This window comes from Mytilus edulis, chromosome 9 (genome assembly GCF_963676685.1).
Source record: "Mytilus edulis chromosome 9, xbMytEdul2.2, whole genome shotgun sequence".
Classification (NCBI taxonomy): domain Eukaryota; kingdom Metazoa; phylum Mollusca; class Bivalvia; order Mytilida; family Mytilidae; genus Mytilus; species Mytilus edulis.
This window is the reverse complement of record NC_092352.1, coordinates 85,805,785-85,827,184: the sequence shown is the minus strand read 5'-3', so window position 1 is coordinate 85,827,184 and position 21,400 is coordinate 85,805,785. Positions and strand designations below refer to the sequence as shown.

The window sequence follows — 21,400 nt, the reverse complement described above, 5'->3', positions numbered from 1 at the left end:
ATTATTGTAATTGGGCTTGGAACTTGAAAGTAAAGTTGATAAAATTAAAGTCTTAGTGGATTTTTTACAATGATACAAACATTGAGATGATAAAACAATACAACTATTTGTTACCTGTATAGAGCTGAATTAATTGGTTCAAGAATTGGAATAACATTATTTTTCACCGGTCACTCGTTTATTATGCCTTTAAGATAAAACCATGCTTGCCATCATTGTAACAATCGACAATTGGGAGACGTATATCACTATAAAAAACGTAAAGAGTATCTATTCTCTAATTTTATACAACGACATGATGCAATACAGTTAAATTCTTTGAACTTATGTCGAGTACTCGAAACCCAGTCCTGAGGAAGCTTTGTTCATTGACAAAAATATAAACACGTGCGTTTGTCCTCCAGCTGGCTTAGTAATTTTGAAACCTCTCTCTCTTGTTTTGTATATATTGTAAATAGTTATTATTGTTATCTCTGTATACTGATGTCATACATTGACTTTGTGAGAATGAATATATAGATTTAAAGGCCATAAGTATACCGGTATGGATGATTGATTGACTGTTATTTAACGCCACTTTCAACACTATCATGCTATTTCGTGGCGGTGAGTTTATATTGGTGTAAAAAGCCGAAGTGCCCGGAGAGACCCCGATTTTCGTTTGGAAAACAGACAATTCTGGTCAATTAAGATTGGACTCGAGCTTACCTGCTAAGTGCGGGATTCGAACTGCACACATTAGTGTTGACATGCTAGTGATACAGCAGTTTGACTACTTATGAAAAAGAAGATGTGGTATGACTGCCAATGAGACAACTCTCCACATGAGGTCAAAATGACACAGAAATTAACAACTATAGGTCATCGTACGGCCTTCAACAATGAGCAAAGCCCATACCGCATAGTCAGCCATTTAAAATAAGGGGAAAATAAAACAATGATGAAATTTAATGAAATACACGTGCTCCTTCCCACACTAGAGTCGGTGTCTAACACATTTATTTATTAATATATAATCTACAGATCATCAGTTTAAGCTTTTGATACAAGGATCTGACACTGAACACTTCATTTTACTTTACACTTCATTTTACTTTCTGTCCTTGTATATATTACATCAGCCAATGAAATTTCAGTCTTCAAATTTTTGAAGTTGTGTATCAATCCGACAAAACCAGAGAATCCCAATTGTCTTGAATTGAGCGTTTTTAGATCGGCGTAAGCATAGCTTAAACACACAATATCTAATCCGATTGGTTTGGTAAAAGAACTTAAAACACTGCATTTATTTATTGTTTACTGAGACCTGTTGTTGTCTTATAGATAGAGAGTTGTGTTTTGAATTTTTCAAAGTGAAGATTTACGGGAGCGGCTTCTAATATTTTGCGTTAATCCTGATAACATAATAGATTTAAAAAAAAAACAAATAGTGCAATGTGACTGATTTATACTCTGTAGTAAAGTCCTTTAGGGGCAATTTTGGCTTTTCAGAGTTTTGTTGTTTTATTGGCTATTATTTTGATAACTAATAATAGAGAAACTTTTTCTTGCAAGGTATAGACAAGAACATAAATAATCAAAGTACTGAAGTATGAAAGTTGTTTGCGACTTCAGGGAACTTTGTTTGGATTTGCCGTTTGTGGTTTCATTAATATTGATCACACCTTCATTCAATATTAGCTTCAGATGAAAAATTATCTGCTAGAAGAAATTGTTGAAACTAAATATTCAGGTTTAAACAATTCAGGTGAGCGGAACGAGGTGTAAAGATTTATTCCTACAGATGCCGAAGAATTCGCCATAACATTATACCGCGGCAAATTTATAACTATATAAAATTGAATGCCACCTTTTAATCCAAAAATTGATAAAATGAAAGGCCACCTTTGTTTCTTCCTATCCCCTCTTTTTTTTTGGTTACAAATGACCAGTCCTTTATATGAGCCATTACCCTATCAAAGTTCGATTTTTTCCAATCTATTGTGTCTATCTTGAGAATATATAAAGAGAAACTCAAACAGCTAAAATGATCAGCAAGGCAATATTTACATAAATTAACATACTAGTATTCGTGTATTAACTTCTTATAGAAAAATGCTAACGTTAGGTATACCGAAATTGACAAATATTATTCCTTCCCGCTTTAAAATGGTTATAGAGCATGACATAAAAGAATCATTAAATTTAATAACCTTAATCGTATTGCAGACTCCGTATGTTCATTATTGAAGACCCGTCGATTTAAACAAAACTTTGCAATTCATATACCGGTATATTTTGACAATTTTCCAACAATGTCAGATGTGATTTTTTGCATCTTAAAACGAGGTACTAACATGCCAAGGTTTATCGCAAGTCTCAACCATTTTCCAAACGGTAGCTACAGATTTGAGCTTAATTAGAAGTTACTCCGCAAAAGCAGATCGGAATCAGTTATGACGTAGACAGCAATCATTCTAATCGTAATCATGTTCATTGACCATAACGATGATGAAAGCACATCATAAAATGACGTTTTGACATCATATAATGAAGTAAATAAAACCACATCATATAAGATTACAAGCACATAATATAATGACAAACAAATCATATAAAGATGTTTGCACATAATATAAAGGAAACTGCACATCATATAATGATACATGTATGTACACATCATATAATGATATGTACACATAATATAAATATATTTGCTATTTGCACAGCATATAAGTATATTTGTACATCATATAAGGATCTTTCAACATAATATAAGTATATTTGCACATCATATAAGAATGTTTGCACATCATATAAGTACATTTGCACATCAAATAGTATATATGCACATCATATAAGTATGTGTGCACATCATATAAGTATATATGCACATCATATAAGTATATTTGCACATCATATAAGTATATATGTACATCATATAAGTATGTTTGCACATCATATAATGATGTTTGCACATCACATAAGGATATTTGCAAATTATATAAGAATATTTGCACATCATATAAAGGTGTTTGCACATCATATAAAGGTGTTTGCACATCATATGATGACAAGTGCACATCATATAAAGATAAATGCACATCATATAATGAAAAATGGGCAGAACAAGACAGTGTTGGCGTTCCATAAATACTGTTAAATCAACAATATGCCAAGTAGCAGCTTTTAAAATCAATGATGATGCAGTCCTGATTCCAATAAAGTGCAAAGAAAGTTTGAAGTATTTGTGTTGATAAAAAAGTATGCATCCTCCTTCTTTTGATTACAAACTGTTTACTCCTTAGTCGACAACCATGCTATTTGTTTATTGAAAGGAGTGAAATCTAGTTTAAAACTTATTCACATTAAAAGAGAGAAATATGTATATACAAGTATGTAAAAGGTTTTCATACGGAAGTATACATGATAACATAAAAACGTATGTGACCTTCTAGGCATGCCAAACCTAGCACTTTAATGGCAATGTTAAATATAACATTAAAATGACAACATAATATTACAGGACTACAATACAAATAAATAGGAGAACGTATTAGGCAAAGAAACACATGAATAATAGATAACAAAAGGCATCAGGTTTAAAATTCAATACGCCAAGGACGCGCCTCGTCCACACAAAACTTACCAGTGACGCCAAGATATAAAATTTTGAAAGTAAAAAAAAGTACAAAATTGTACAGCACTGAGGATCAAAAGTTGGAAAAGGTTGTGCCAAATACGGTTAGGGTTTTCTGCTTGTGATAAGAACATCCTTATTATTTAGAACAATTTATGCTATTACAAACAGTAAATTTTATTAAATGAATATAAAAGATATACATGATAAAACTGACGTCTTCAAAACTAATTACAGAAAACAAAACCCGAATACATAATACAAAGACCAAAAAATACAGAAAATAGACACACCCAGTTAGTAAATACCGTGTTATTGAACGCAGAGGTCCAATTTATTTTGTGAAAAACGATGACTAAAGTGGGCACTTGATTTAAAAGATGAGAATTAAGTAATAAAATGTGTGCAAAGGCATTCAAAATATTAAGCAGACCAGTCAATAGAAAAACAAAGCTTAAAGTTTAAAGTTCAATAACAAGTTTCGGGTTACATGCATGCATAATTTATATTCTTTTAATATTCAGATTTTAGTATCAATAGTTAAAATATATGTGATATGGCTTTTTATACGTTTCAAAATCTAATCAAACAATTATTTCAAGTAAAAAATACAGTCGAAAGCTACCTGACTGAAAAAGTACCACGATCTACACAAGAGACAAAATTAGGTATGCAACACAATGAAGACAGCTACCTTGAAGGTAAAGTTATTTCAAGATATTACCATTGAAAATAAATTGATAGTGTACATGTTTCTTTCGTTTAGAAATATGTTTTATATCAAATCAAATATTTTGTTGTCATAATTTGTCTGTATGTTACATAGTTTCAAAACCCGATACAAGGACTAAACAAATAGGTCATGTCTTGTATTAAATTCCTAGGTAAAACGGCGTGTTCTTATCTTGTATACAATAGATGCCTCGTGTAGAGAGAGAGTGTCATGACATTCTAACAATCAAAAGAAAAACAAAGGATATGGAGTATCCATCCATGACAAAATTAAACTCATGCAAAACAAAATCGAAACACATTTTTATTACTGTTCTTAATCTCATATCAAAAGTGAGACCTTCAACATGGGGTCAAAAAGTGTCCATCTCACTGCAAATTAAAGACATCTCCTAGACGTCTAGTTCTAGTGAAAGTCTTTGCAAAACGATTCGGTTAGACTTTGTTAGATGTAACACCACCAAATCGAGCACGGTCAAAAAAGAACACACTGGAATGTACATACAAATAGTCAATACGAACAGGTGTAAATAGCCATAACTATATAGAATTTACTATAGTTATTGAGGTTACAGATAAAAGGTGAAGGACTGGTGATTCTTATAAATACGTAAGTTGTTATCCGTTTGTTTGATGTGTTTGAGCTTTTGATTTTGACATTTTATTAGTGATTTACCGTTTTGATTTTCCTCGGTGTTCAGTATTTTTGTGATTTTACTTTTTAGTTGCATATTTGATAGATTTTTCATACTTTAGCTTGAATTTGAGCATTTTTAATGATCATATCTGTCCAATATTTATATGTACTTGAAATTTTATACCGAAATTGGCCCTTTCCAGACCTACGCCATTACCAAGGCTTGCTGGTTATGTACAAGGACGTAATGTTTGCTTTGATTAATAAGTCCTACATGATCACTTTGTCTTTACAATTGCCACACAAGACATGTGATACTGTATGGTGATTGCTAAACATATACAGTAAAATCAGGAAATAACTTTTAGATTCACTTATACAACAGTACATAGAAAACATATGTAGCTTTAAGTTAATATTCTCCTTCATTATTGATAAAAAAAATTATATACAACTTAGTAATTGACTATAATGTAGATGGTTCACATAAAACAATAAATAAGTTTTTCTCACTCTTATGTCATTCTTGAAGACAGACAAAGAGCACTTTCTATTTTAGATTTTGCCATCATTGGAATCGTACTCGGTGTTGTACTACCCTTGACTTTCCTTGTCATAGGAACTTTACTTTTTAAAAGGTAAGTCAATTGCAATATTATATTTATATTATCTCAATGATCTATACACTAGAATTTCAATGATACATGTCAAATGTAAAGGTTTACCTCCTCTCTTTTTAACATTTCAACATAATTTTTCAAAGACTGAATGATTTAATCTTGTTTGCTGTTTCAGGGTAAAAATAAGGGCTCTTGTCTTACCTCCACACTTAAAATTAAGGTTCTGTTGCACCTAGGTTTAATGGTACTCGACTAAATCGATTAATAAGATTTGAGCATCGGTAATCTTCTGTCATTTTAATCTATAAGTCCCTTTATATCTTCACGCGTTATTTGTAAACGCGCTAATACTTTAAACTCTATATTTGACACTAAAGGCCTTCAATGGTTAAAAGATTTATATTATGCAAAAATTGAAACATTAAAGACAACACTCTATAAAAGAGGGACGAAAGATACCAAAGGGACAGTCAAACTCATAAATCTAAAACAAACTGACAACGCCATGGCTAAAAATGAAAATGACAAACAGAAAAACAATAGTACACATGACACAACATAGAAAACTAAAGAATAAACAACACGAACCCCACCAAAAACTAGGGGTGATCTCAGGTGCTCCGGAAGGGTAAGCAGATCCTGCTCCACATGTGGCACCCGTCGTGTTGCTTATGTGATTACAAATCCGGTAAATAGTCTAATTCGGTAGGTCACATCCATGAAAGGGAAGGGGATTGTAGTTACGACGTAAGGAACATATCCGATATCATTTGTGAAACGGTTATTCCATAACGGTCAACCAACTCGTGATGGCGTCCGTAAAATTTACGAAGGGATGATTTCAACTTCACCATTTGGAACTCTTGGTTTAATAGCTTCGTAGTGAGCAGTAACCCTCTATCAAGAAAATCATGATAGGAAACGCAAGCACGGGAATATCGTATCAATTGGGAGATATATACCCCGTATGCAGGTGCTGCTGGAATGTTGCTACTTAGAAATGGAAAGTTCACAATTGGAAAGCTGAAATCATCTCTTTTGTCGTAAAGTTTTGTTTTCAACCGACCCTCATTGTCAATTTCTAGATGTAAGTCAAGATATGAAGCCGACTTAACTGTATCTGTAGTATCCTTTATCTCCAATTCGATGGGATAGATGCGTTCCACATAGTCACCAAATTTTGAATTGTTTAGTGAAAGAACGTCATCTATATAGCGGAAAGTAGAGTTAAAGGATATTGCTAACTTCTTATCTTTCTTCCTAAGAAGTTCCTGCATGAAGTCAGCCTCATAGTAATAAAGAAACAAGTCGGCAAGTAGAGGGGCACAGTTTGTTCCCATTGGGATGCCGACAGTCTGTTGAAAAACACGTCCTCATATAAATGTCATGAGTCTGAAGTGCTTTTCTAGGTTCACCTTCACCAGGAACACACAAAGCTGAATATACAAAGGTCAAGGATGTATGAGAAAAGAAACAACTGAAACGCTCTATGACCAATTAATGACCTTAAACTATAGCCACATCTATCTTAAAGTCAACTTTGTCTAATAAGTTAAAAGTTTAGCTTCTTTATTTAAAATCGAACCATTGTAGAAGGGTATGTTATGAATCAAGTCATTACCGAAGTACTGACTACTGTGCTGATAAAATGGACTTAATTGGTGGCCTTCTGCTGTTGTCTGTTATATGTTCGGGTTGTTGTCTCTTTAACACATTCCCTATTTCCATTCTCAATTTTATTAAAGCTCAATCACTAGCTCTATATATACTGAATCGGAATATTCTTCTACATTTGTTTCTGTGCTTATCCGAAAAAAAAATCATTTTGATGATTTTTTGAAAGATTTATTCAAGGCTTTCTAAGAGCTTAATATGTAAAAGTAAAGAATTTGAAATCAATTATTAAAAGCATGTTTGTAATGCATTTATTATTTTACATGTTGCCAATGCACGGATCACATTTTCTGATATAGGTGGCAATGGTGAACATTGCTACAAAATAAGTTGAACTGTCACATATCTAAGGCAGACGTGGTTTGCAATGCACGGATCACATTTTCTGATGTGATATAGGTGGCAATGGTGAACATTGCTATAAAATAAGTTGAACTGTCACATATCTAAGGCAGACGTGGTTTAGACGAACTGATTTCGGAGATTGACACGACTGTATCATTACCATATCAAAGGAGTAAAACAGTAGAAAAATTATAAAAAAAACACTTACATAATCTAAAATTAACAAACATACATTCATTTTTATTCATAATACAAACATGGATTGATTTTTCAGATATAAGAAATCAAAGCAACAAAAGGGGTCAGAACGTACTCTAGAAATTGAAATGTATATAGAATCAGAGATTAGGAATCAGTATAATTATTCTGAAGTCAATGCACAATCAATGGGCAACAATGCAAACCAGACGGTTGACGATGGTGTTGCAAACAGACAGAACGAGATAGAAAATGACTACGATTCATATTTACCTGTAAGAACAGAGAATGAACCGTTAACATATGACGTCCATGTGTCCGACAATACATACAACGTAACAGAAACTTCCGGTAATGAACCAAAAGATGACGTTAACAATATTTACGATCATTTTTTCGGAGAACAAACCGAAGATCAGTATGATACAGCTGATAGCAAAGTTATGAATGTTAGCCAATGTAAAACAAATGAGGATTTATATTATTAATGACGTTCAATAAATCGAATGCCTGTACCAAGTGTAAAGTATTGGATATGACTTTTGGTAGTTTATATTGAATAACAGTGTTTGTCATATTTTATGGCCTTCCCTTTAAGAATTTGCCTTTGCAATCTATATTTTGTATTTATCTTTTTGCAATATGCTAGCAAATAGTTATCAAAAGTACTAGCAAATAAGGTAGATTTGTGCCAAATTATACACACATTATTCAAACACAGAGCAAACTATTTTTTCTTACGTTAAAATTATAAAAAGACCCGTATGAAAAGGTTTCAATATGGATGAAAATATCTTATTAATCAAAATGGTTAAATTGCAATTTTCATTTAGAATTATTCTAATAAATTTATGTATAGATTACAATTCGTTACATATGTTTAAATACAAAAACAAATATATCATTAACTTCATATCTTTAGTTTCCTCTGTTGTCTCTTGTTAACTATTGTTTTTATGTTTGTCTTTTTCTTTTTTAGCGATGGCATTGTCAGTTTATTTTTCATCTATGAGTTTGACTCTCCCTCTCTGGTGTCTTTTGTCCCCTCTTTGTTAGAACAAAATAAGGTCATATATTGATATCAGCTGCCAATAATAGAGCGTCAAAAGAGACAAGCTAGACCCTTTTGTGCTCAACCTTGCTTAAGTCAGATACAACCTTTGACCTTGGCCAACATCAAAATGAATGAATAGTATAATAATAAAAAAAAGATATCGAAGCCCTTTGCCAAATGGACTGTGGAAAAGGTACTATTTAGCACTTGTATTGCATTATCTGAAATATTACATCAAAGGTTGTCAATCAAAGCAAACCAATCCATTTCACTGTATCATTAGGTTTTTTTGTCTGGACAGAAAGCTTTGAAAGAAGATGGCAATGTTATAATAGCAATACCTATGTAGCTGTTCTAACAAAGAGGGGTCGACAGACAACATAGTGGGAGAGTCAAACTAATAGATGAAAAATAACCTGACAATGCCATCGCTAAAAAAGATAAAGACAGACAGAAAAACAATAGTTAACAATATACAACATAGAAAACTAAAGACTAAGCAACACGAACCCCACCAAAAACTGGGGTACAAAGTTTGCATGGATTTTTTATGCATTATATTTTATTTTGTTTTTATAAAATCCTGTATTGAAGCAGGTGCAGAAAAATAAACTACTGCACAAAAAGATGACAACATTTTTTAACTTTCTTTTACAAATGGTTTAATTGTATTATATGTGCTATATTTCACGAAGAAATTATACGATGATCTTTTTTTTATTTATCTTTACCTATAAAGCAATTCTGCAAATTTTAAACGTCTGTTTTCTTTTTGTATTTTGTGATCAGTATAGAGTTTTTTTAATAATTGTAAACTAAAATACATTCGTTACATTCATATACATGTATGTTAAAATGAATTCATACTAATAAATTTACGTAATAACTCATGTGACCTCCTACACTGTGAGAGGTTATTTCCTGAATAAATATTATCACAAACGGTCATTTCAGTAATATACACATAATTTCATGATGAGAAGATTTTTCTTACTTCTTGTTTGCTTTATTATGAGGAAGAAATGTTTAACATTGGCTTTATCTGGTAAGAATGTCTTCATTACTATCTTTATGAATTTTAGTGAGAGTGTTGCATAAGGGGCTTGAGAAATATAATCCTCAATTAAATTTTATTTAAATATATCAAAATATCTTATTTTAAATTATTTCAATGTCCTTTCATTCCGGTTTTTGTTATATATAGTGGCAATTCCTCATTGTCACTATTTAATGCATCGTAAATGTTACACATTATTGTTACCATCAAAACGGTTTGTAAAATAACTTATCAAAGACTAAGGCCGTGTTCACACCAAACGGCATGTACAGTAAACTTGTTTACAATTCGTTTAATGTACTGGACATTGGTTTCACATTAAATTTGTTCACAATTATACACCTTGTTTAATTACCTGTACATAAGATTTGTTCACACTTGTAAACTCTATGATATTTAAATGTTTATTACGTAGAACCAAATGCAAAGTTTGTGGACAACTTTTCTAGCAGTAAGTGAACGACCATTTGACTTCAAATCGGCGGGGGATGGGTATCGATGGAAATATTCCGAACCCCTATTGGATAAAAAAGGTCCTACAGATGATACAAAAATATTCTAAATCGAGAGTTTCTCCGTACATTATAGATAGTGTAAAATGTTGAAAAAAAATTGATTACCAGCATCGAAAAAAAACGGAATAAAATGTTTGCGCGGACAAATTTCTGGCTCAGATAAATTAACAAGATACCCCCCCCCCCTTTTCTTTTTTAAAAGTTAAGTGGTTGCCCCTTTTTGAAAGCCATTTTGATGATTTGCAGTAGTTTAAAAATAATAAAGATGTCTCGATTTAGCATTAGAAAACGTAGGCTGCAGCAGCGTGCTTACAGGCGAAGAATATATATTTTTATTCTCATAAAGCCAATGCATTACATCGGCACAGAGATTGAAGGAGAAGAAGGAATGATATATTAGGGATCACTATATTCCTATCTTTTCTGTTTATTTCAAATGGTATTTCTTCTCCAAGGAGAGGTATTTGGCAAAGGGAGGGGGTATTTTTTTTTTAGTTTTAAGGGTAATTTAAGTGATCCGAGATACATGTACTAGACAAACAATACATTTGCCTCACACTTTTTAAGTAATGCATTTATCAGTGAATCGTTGTTTGAGTAAAGACCAGTGGCAAACATTTCTGTGCAAGTCAAGTCGATTCGGAAAGACCTTAATTTTCAAATGAATTATGTGTTCGACAATGATGAAAACAAAACAAATAAATATATCAAGTTTAGACAAATATTTCTGTAAAGAACTTTATTAATAATTGTTATAGATATCAATTTTATTCAAAAATTGTTTCTTTCTTCAATATACACGGTGAAACTAATGTTTTAAATGCCTAGTTTTGTGTACACTTAATCTACACAAGGCTTGCATCGAGTATCGACTGCATGTAGACAAAACATGTTTTACACTACATGTAAACATTGACTTTTATCAATGGGAACGTAATTTTGTTTAGTTTACGTGTTAGTCACACTTACACAACATCGAGTTTAGGTCAATGTGAACACGACCTAAGCTTATAATTTCTTCGCTCGACGCTCGTCTCGCCTAAGAAACACTATGGTATGTTATATATGTTTTTAAACTATATTTCTATAAAAAAAAAAAAACATAGAAAAATCAATTTAGATGAAATACGCAGCTGCAAGTGTGAGGGGAAATAGTTTAAGAGATATCAAAATGTTATGATGAACTCTGAATCACTGTCAAAACTTAAAATTGAATCATTTCGAAACGTTAAATGTTGAATTAATACGGTAAATGAATATATTTGAATAATTGATAAATTTATAACGAGAAAATGTTGTCCCATTCGTATAATGCTTTTATATCTAAATATCAAATAGGTCAGTATTGAAAGATGCCATTTGAAACCAATGTTCTGTTGGTTTATTTAATTGATATTTCATCGTAAGAATGTAATTACATTTTTCGGATTTATCATGCTATTCAATGTTTTCAGTTCTAATTTCCGAGAGACTTCCTCCAGTTATCCCTTCCTGAATAATTCAAAATCTTTCATTGTACACCCATCATAAGATGATGAAACACTCAATTTGGTTAACGCCCTCGTGAACATCTTTGTATACATATAAAAATCAAAGTTGAAAATAAGTTGAATCTAATGAGCTTTTCAATGACAGGAAGAGGATGTAAATATGTATGCTTTCATAAGATATATTTGTTTATAGAAAAATAAATGTAACATTGTATGCACGGTTGTTATTTATTGGAAGTTGTATTTTTCAATAGCAATCTAAATTCAGTTTTGATCTTTAGCATCGTTCATTATTGAAGAAATCAACTGAACAAAACAATTATTTTGAAACATAAGTAGAATGCCAGCGAAAAACTTATAACCACATATCATATGACGCGTCTGTGTTTGAACTTACAATTGGCATTCCCATGAGACTCGTTTCTTGTCAAAATTGTTCCTTTCCTTTATTCACATGAGACTGACTTCATACAGGAACTTCTTAGAAAGCAAGACAAGAAGTTATCAGTATCCACAACTAAACAATTTAAAATGTGATAACGATATTACATACATATATTCCATCGAACTTGAGATAAAGGATATAACAGATACAGTTTAAGTCTGTCTCATATCTTGACTAACATCTAGAAATTGTCAACGAGGGTCAGTTTGAAAAAAAATATTACGACAGTAAGGTTACTGCAGCTTTCCAATTAAATTTAATCAACTGTTCTAACCGGTGAACTTGACACCATAACTTTTTGAAATTTAACGGACGTCATCACGAGTTTTTTTTTACCTTATGGACTATTCGATTCACAGATGATAGCGGAGAATTTCATCTTAACAACGTGTTATATTGTTCTTTCATTTGTCTTTGTAATATTATTAATACTATATTTACTGTTGGATTGTTTTACGTGATATCCGTTTAACGGGGCTCGGTGCTTAAACATGCGGTCAATGTGTTTGTTTTATCTTTTATTTTTTGCTGGTGTGTTTTGTATATGTTCAGGTCTTAATAATTTTGAAGTATACTGATATTTCTTTATGAAGATAACTTCAAAAGCAAAATATTCTTAGCTTGAAAACGTGTGCGTTTGAAAAAAAATCATCTGAAAAGTTAGATTAAAGGGTGCTTGAAATTTCCTGCTGTTTTGTCAAAGGGGGGACACATATTCGCCGTATTTACACATCTATTTAAAATCGAATAACTGCAGCTTTAAACAATATTTATCAAATCAATTTCATTATAAATAAATAGTAGACATTTCAAAGGTGTAAAGAACTGACAGTTAGGGCAATCAGTCAAAAGAATTACTAAGAAATACTTCTTTGAAATCGTGTTTTTCATTCGGAGATTGGCCGAAAATCGTAGTCCGTTTTTCGGTCTTTTGCAGTAAGTGCCGACATTTTGTCTCAGTTTAAAAAATAATCATATTTGTTATGAAAATATATTTTACCGGAATATTTCTTCCATTTCAGCCATGCTTTGAAGTTTTTTCACCTCAAAATCATAAAACGGCGAAATTGTGTCCCCGGCGAATATGAGCGCCCCACTCTAGTGGAATAAACTGTTTGTTGATTCTTATAAATTCCATATAACTTTTGGTCTATTTAAAATCTCGGTCTATTTCTTAAATTAATTCTTACATACTTTGATTTTTCAACCCTGTATGCTTACATTGCCCATGTGAAATTTTAAAATTGTTTGTATATATATTGAACGACAAATTTATGTGACGTATAAAATTTTCTGACGTCAGACACGCGAATTTTGTAGATGTTTTTTTGTGTTCTGTTAAATTGTTCCTTTTAAAATTGTAACACGATGATGACTGCTGTACCTATATATTGACTATTTTATTTATAATGTCTGTTTAGTTCACGCATCATTGTAAATTTAACGGAATTTGAAGTGACTGTCTTACAAAGTGAGAGGTTTAGCGCTTTAAAACTAGGTTTAATCCATCATTTTCTACATTTGAAAATGCCTGTACCAAGTCAGGAAAAGGCCAGTTCTTGTCCATTCGTTTTTGATGTGTTTTGTCATTTGATTTGGCCATGTGATTATGGACTTTCCGATTGGATTTTCCGCTGAGTTCAGTATTTTTGAGATTTAACTTTTTCTTATGTCGTTACTACATTTTCGCCCCCTTTTCCTGAATGTGACCTTCCGAATAAGACTTAGTATCAGGTTTGAAATAACATGAGCAACACAACGGATGCCACATATGGTGCAGAATCTGCATACCCTTCCGGATCACCACATAATTGTTGGTAGGCTCTTTTTGCTCAGTCTTTAGTTTTCTTTTCTTTTTTGTGAACTATTGTTTGTTTGTATTGTTTCTTTTAACAGCCTTGAAGTATATTTTTGACTTATGAGTTTGAATATCCTTTTGGTATCTTTTGCCTCTCTTTAATGTCAATTTCTAAAAGAACTTTTTTGATAGGCGCGTGCTTAATGTATTTATCATCTTTTATCTACTATTTGTTATCCAGAATACCAATCAGCAAATATTTTTGTAACACTTCAAACGAAATTGTACTGAAAGACTAAGATAGTATTATCATATGTATAAGGCATATAAATATTAAATTTGCACCTGTTCTAAGTCAAGAATCTGATGTTCAGTAGTTGACGTCTGTGTATTGTCGAAATGCGCATATGGTGCAAGAAAATTGGTACCGTTAATTGTATTGATGTCGTTCATAAGTATTTCTCGTTTCTCTTTTTTTTATATAGATTAGCTTTCCCGTTTGAAAAGTTTTGCAAAAGTCATTTTTGGGGCCCTTTAAATCTTACTTTTCGGTGTGAACCAATGCTTCATGTTGAAAACTGTGCTTTGGCCTATAATGGTTACATTTATAAATTGTGACTAGGATGGAGAGTTATACAGATACAATACGGTATCAATGATTAACAGGGATACTTTAAATTGTATGAATCAATTAAATAAAATATCATAAATGGTGTAAAATTCTACTTTAAGCATTGATACTGTGTAAACAGAATCATATTAAATGATAATTTCAAATATATTTATTTTGGTTGATAAGCATATTGGGGAAGAGCTCTTAGAAACGAGATTTGATTTGATATTTTGTGTGTTTTAACGCCATTTTTAAGCACCTCATTTACGCTATTTCGTAATGACCAGTTTGTATTGGTGGAAGCAGCCGGAGTTCCCGGCGAAAACCACCAACCTTCGATAGGAAAACTGACAATCCTAGTCAATTAAGATTTGAGTCGAGTGCACCCTTACGAGCGGGGTTCGAACTCACAACCTCAGTGTTGACAGGCTAGTGATTACAGTGAAAAATACTTAGACCACTTGGCAACAGAGGCCACTTTGATAAGGAGATGCAACACTCTTATCAAAAGCGTTTAAAACATAACTATTTGAAATTAAGCATTATCGTTGATTGAACTAAAATACTGACCAAAACTAAGACAAATTTACACCTGTACATGTAACAGAATAAAAAAGGGAAAAATCACCTTTATGGTTGACTTTATTAACACGAGGATTGTGTTTACTTTGTCAATCATGAATACAAATACTCCTGGTTTCGCTAATAGTCATTATCAAGCATCACCATACCTACGATTCATCACACTAAGACATAATACAATATTGTAATTTGCCTACATCAATAAAAAGTAAAATCACATAAAAACTTAACTCAGGGGAAAATCAAATCGGAGAGTCTATAATCACATGGCAAAATCAAATGACAAAACATATCAAAAACGAATGGACAAGAACTGTCAAATTCCTGACTTGGTACAGGCATTTTCAAATGTAGAAAATGGTGGAATAAACCTGGTGTTATAGCGCTAAACCTCTCACTTTGTAAGACAGTGTCATCAAATTCCGTTATATTTACAATGATGCGTGAACTAAACAGACATAATGAATGAAATAGCCAAAATATGGGTACAACAGTCATCATCGTTTAACAATTTTAAAAGAAGCAATTTCGCGTGTCTGACGTCAGAAAATGTATACGTCACATATTTTTGTCGTTCAATGTTTATACAAACAACTCTAAAATGTTACATGAGCAATATTAGCATACAGGGTTAAACAATCAAAAGTATGAAAGAATTAGTTTTAGAAATTGACCGAAATTTAAAATAGTCCAAAAGTTTTATAGAATTTATAAGAATCTATAAATGGTTCACCCCACTACGTATTAAATAATTTTGACGTTTTTGGTTCCTCGTATTTTCTAATTTACTATAGAAATATTACATAATTACATATAATAGAACAATTACATACTGACAGGATATTTTAGAGTACAGATTCATGTTATAAGAACCAACGAAACACAAAAGGTCGCATATATTAAAGAGTAGCATAATGCTCATCAGTGAAACTAGTTTTCTCGTCCCGTCTCGTGTCCTAAAATTTTTCTATTTCACGACAGTTAGTTGATAATATGTTTAAATATTGAAAACTACAGGCAGTTTGTGTTATGATATAGATAAATTGGCTGGGTTTTTTTTAAAGCAGAACTTTTGAATAACACTATATGTTTTTGTAGAATATATAAAACTATTGATAAAATATTTTCCTCTATTTATTTTTCAATATTTGTAGATAATTTTACAAAATCTACCAGTATGCCAGATGATTCTGAAAATGAAATAATCAAATGTATGTATATCATTTACTTATTTAACAAAGTAGGTACTTGTCAGGTAACAAAAACAACACAATTGTTTTGAAAAACCATAAATATGGAAAAACCGATATCGATAAGGTCTAAAATAAACAATTTACAGGACATAGGTTCGATAATATGTACCTTCGTTTAGGGTGTATTTTAGTCTTGACACCTTCTATTAACTATCGAGAGATCTTTTTATCATGTACTACAGTAAATGCAATACATGCAAGAACTATGCGAATGTTTCTTTCTTTGACAATTGTAATGTATAGACGACCACATACACCTTTTTAATTGTTTTTATTAATATTACAAGCATTGACAATTTTGCATCTCATTTATCCCTGAAGTTTTTGGGATTGGAACTTGTCTAGAGTTGGATTCATAATGTGAAATGCCTTTCAAACCATAAAAAAGTTCAGCTTCTAGGAAACCGGACAAAAGTTCGGCATTATCAACTGAGGGTATATCATTAGTGTTGTTCACTTCTAAAGACCTGCGGGTTTTTATCAAAAGTTATATCCCCTGTACCAATTTAACTTAAATACTGGAAATTTTCTTCGAGATTCCGTTGTACAAATGGTTTTATGTCATGTTTACAAACACATTTCTGGAAATGTATGAATTTGCATGTGAAAAACCCAATAGATAAATAACGGAAAGGCATGTGATAAAGTTCCAGAGGCAGTCAATAACTGTTCGTTCTTCGGCCCGCCGAGATCATTCTTAGGAATATGGTGAATAAACATAGCCTTCGTAATATATTTTTAAAAGTTATTGAATTGTAAACCTTTAGAAATTACAGTCAAACATGCTGGAGAGACATCCTGTATTAAGGGAAAATCTGTATTATAAGACAAGAAATTTTAGATCCCTCTGTAGTACGTTTCATAGAGTTTAAACTTCAAGTCCATCTGTTTTAAGTGACAACTTTTTTTCTCCCTTAAGAGGTCACATAAAACAGGTTTCACTGTTTATGACCAGTTTATTTCTTCTATTTTCCACTCGGATTGTGTTTAATCAAATAATCCGCGACTCGTTGAGCTTGTCCTTCACACATACCAGCATAGTATTATGTGTCTTGTTCTGGCTCCAAAAATGAGAACATTACACATTTCAAATTTTGTGTACGCTTTAGAATGTTACAACTTTATCAATAAGAAAACTACCAGAACTGATGTAAAGTGTGCGTGTTTTGTAAATTATTAAAGAAATCACATTTTTGGCTGCTGTCCTATTGACTCATGTGCAATATCATAAATCATTTAAATTCTCCATACCATAGTCAAAATTAAATACGAAAGTAACCCATTTCGATTAAAATAAGGAAAAGTAAAATTCTTGTATCAAATAAATGAAAGGAATTTCTTAGGAATGATTTTTATTAAGATTTGCAAATATCTGAGTTCGTTTAAAGAAGATGAACTTTTCAAAGGCGAAAACAAAAGGAAAATACTGTTTTCTGCTCTATGGTCGGGTTGTTGTCGCTTTGACAAATTCTTCATTTCCTTTCACAATTTCAGCTTATTGCAACGATTGAAGAAAAAAAGTTAAATGATTCATTACATTCAGAACAAAGTGAACACTTTTAGATTGAATGAAAATCCAAATTGCCAAAATATCATTTCTTATAAATTTTGTTTACATTGTCAGACAAGAATTGAGAAATGTCTTGAAGTGTTTCGATTAATAAGATAGTTGAATGTAATGAACCTGTCAAATCATAAATATAACAATATTACACAGAATTCTTTAGTACATATATCTTTTCATGTTTATGGAAAACCAATCTTTCTGATAGGTGTTTGCGTTTGTTTATTTGAAAAAAATGTTATAAATAGTTATACATACCCCTCCACGATTTAATGTTGTTTTTTTCAATCATAAAAAAGGCACAATATCATTACATCAATTATGTGAATATCTGGGACATTTAAGTGACCAAAACTGATATTTGCCACACTCTTGTTATTCCTTTTTTTTTTAACGAAACCACTGAAAATTCTAGGATCCCTTTTTGTTAACTGTCTGAATGAAAGTTCATCGTACGTATGGTTAATTGTTTTTTTCACTGTTTTCGTTGCTGTCTTGTGGAAAAATTATTTAAAAAAATTAACCCATCAATGATATAAATGGATATATTTTGGGTAATTCAAACACTTGTTTCTTTGCATAGAAACAGCTATTCATTATTCTTAGCATGGAAATGAACGAATACTTTAAATCACGAACGTTGATCATAAACACTTAGTAGTCCATGATGCATTCTTACTTTTCTAACAGATTAATGAAAAGAAATGAGTCATAAGTAAAGAAACAGTTATAAGTGTAAGGAATTTGTTATGTTTATTTAGGCAGTTCTATCTACAGTAGTGTTCCCGACTTGTTTAAACATTCCATCGTATGCCATGATTAATTGTGATTTAAAGTAATGAATGATTTATGACTTATTGCAGATCTGTGTCAAGGAAAAAACCTTATTATAAGATGCCAAAGCAACTTTGTAATTTCGTTTGATGATGCAAACTTTGGTCGTGAACGGTCAGACAGTCAACGATGTAGCGAATATTTAGGCATCGAAAGTATTTATTGTGACAACCACGAACAGACCCTTGAAGTCTTAAATGTTAAATGTCCTGAACAACAGCAATGTATTATTCCCGTGAAGAAAGATATATTTGGAAATCCATGTACCGGTGTTACAAAGTACTTGTATGTAAAATATCACTGTAAAAGAAAAGTTAATCATGGTATGTAAAATATAAATTTAAAGCATTGTTTAATCTTAATCGTATTTCATTATATTTTGTCAATATCAATTCATAAATGTATGACTTTCTTTTTTTATATAACGGATCGTTAATTGATAATCAGTTGTTCTTGGTTTTGAACAAGCTTTCGGTAAATAGTTATCAAAGGTACCAGGATTATAATTTAGTATGCCAGATACGCGTTTCGTCTACATAAGACTCATCAGTGACGCTCATATCAAAATATCTATAAAGCCAAACAAGTACAAAGTTGAAGAGCATTGAGGATCCAAAATTCCAAAAAGTTCAAAATTCAGTAAAACAGAGGTGAAAGATACCAAAGTAACATTCAAACCAAAGAGTCGAAAATAAACTGACAACGCCATTGCTAAATAAAGAAAAAAAACCCAGGCAAACAATAGTACAAACACAAAAGAAATAAACTTAAGACTGAGTAATACGAATCTCAACCACGAATAATTGTGAGTACTCTTAAGAAAGTACTTTGAGACGTTTGTATATATAAACATGGGTTTTTGTGCCTTGCATTAACCATTCAAAACAGATTTTATCATTTTTATATAAGTTATAATGTTACATGTCTTCCGATATCTATGGAGGATTTAAGGAGTAACAATATGTTAGACCCAGCAGCATTATATATATACATGGTCATAATAAGGTCATAAATTCCGTGGTTGTCTTTCGGGCAGGACCTTTTTCGGTACGTCGAGATCTGGTGTTTTTAAACTCGGGATTTCGGGATTGACGCTTTCGGAATCCGGGATTTTTTTTTTCGAATTTTGGGATGTCGGGAGTTATACATTTTTTAAATACGGGAGCTCGGGATTTCATGTTTTTAAGCCCGCGGTTTCGGGTTCAGGACCAATCCGAGCCCCCCTCCCTACCCCCACCCCACCCCTTCGTCTTTGGTCACTGACTGACATATTTGTTTGTCGTTTACGGTTTGTCAGATATCAGACTGGTTGCCTTTTCTACTTTTGACATTTCAGAGTATTTTATAGATGACTATACACTATGGATCTTACTTATTGTTGAAAGCCTTGTCTTTCTTAGCAACCCTTTCATATTTTCTGATTTCTGTAAATTTATTCTATACAACAACAAATAACGAACAAACTTAATTATTTCTTAATGTTAAAATTTCAATTGCATACAACATTTTCATCACACTAAAAACGAAAAATATTACCATTTTTTTTTAATGAACTCATATGTATCTTTTCAACCGCCAACCAAAGATATACAACTTAATATATAGTTGATCATAAAGTAAAATAACAAAAATACAAATCTCCGAGGAAAATTATACACAGAAAGTCCCTCGGCAAATTGCAAATGCAAAAGCCTTAAGTTTGATTTTCAATGACCAATTTTTAAGACTATTTTGTTTTGTGTTATATTTTAAATCATAAAGTGTTGCCATTGGAACAAACTTGTCACTTAAAATATATTAAGTTTTAATTTGTTTTGTACCCCCATTTTTAACATTTACCTATTATGTCTGTTTGTTTTTGTTCAAATGTTGTCAATATAATAGAATTTAATGCAACCAACTATCATACAATTGAGAGGTTTAGCTGGTATAACACCAGGTTTAATCAACCATTTTCTACATATGAGCCTGTACCAAGTCAGTTATATGACAGTTGTTATCCATTCGTTTGATGTGTTTGAGCTATGTATTTTACTATTTGAGTAACTTTCCGTTTTGAATTTTCCTAGGATTACAGTATTTTTGTGATTTTACTTTTTTAGTATTGAAATCATGAATATACTTGATATATATATATATTCCCATTTTATAAAATGAATATGGGTTGTGACATTACACGAGAAGTAAAGGAAAAACATTTTATTTCAAAATTTAAATCACGATTGAATGCAAACTATGCATTTTCTATTGTGTAATAATGACGCTCCATACTTCTATATATAGACTAAGTGTAATACGATTTATCTCCCTTTATATACTCAACGACAACTATGACGTTACATACCTACCGTTACATAGTTACGTTAATCA

At 31.7% G+C, this 21,400-nt stretch overlaps 1 protein-coding gene across 5 annotated transcripts in view; it reads left to right on the top strand.

The window, feature by feature from the left end:
• The window catches only part of LOC139489254 (uncharacterized), a 51,447-nt gene that overhangs the window by 22,064 nt on the left and 7,983 nt on the right, over window positions 1–21,400 (top strand). For 2 of the 5 annotated variants that reach the window (XM_071275491.1, XM_071275494.1), the window contains exons 2-3: window positions 16,534–16,590; window positions 19,060–19,353. The exons of 1 other annotated variant lie outside the window; for it this stretch is intronic. In XM_071275491.1, coding sequence (XP_071131592.1) covers window positions 16,534–16,590; window positions 19,060–19,353 — 351 coding nt within the window. Of the gene's footprint in view, window positions 1–9,764; window positions 9,925–16,533; window positions 16,591–19,059; window positions 19,354–21,400 lie in introns of those variants that run through there. 2 more of the 5 variants (XM_071275492.1, XM_071275495.1) reach the window with 2 other exon arrangements.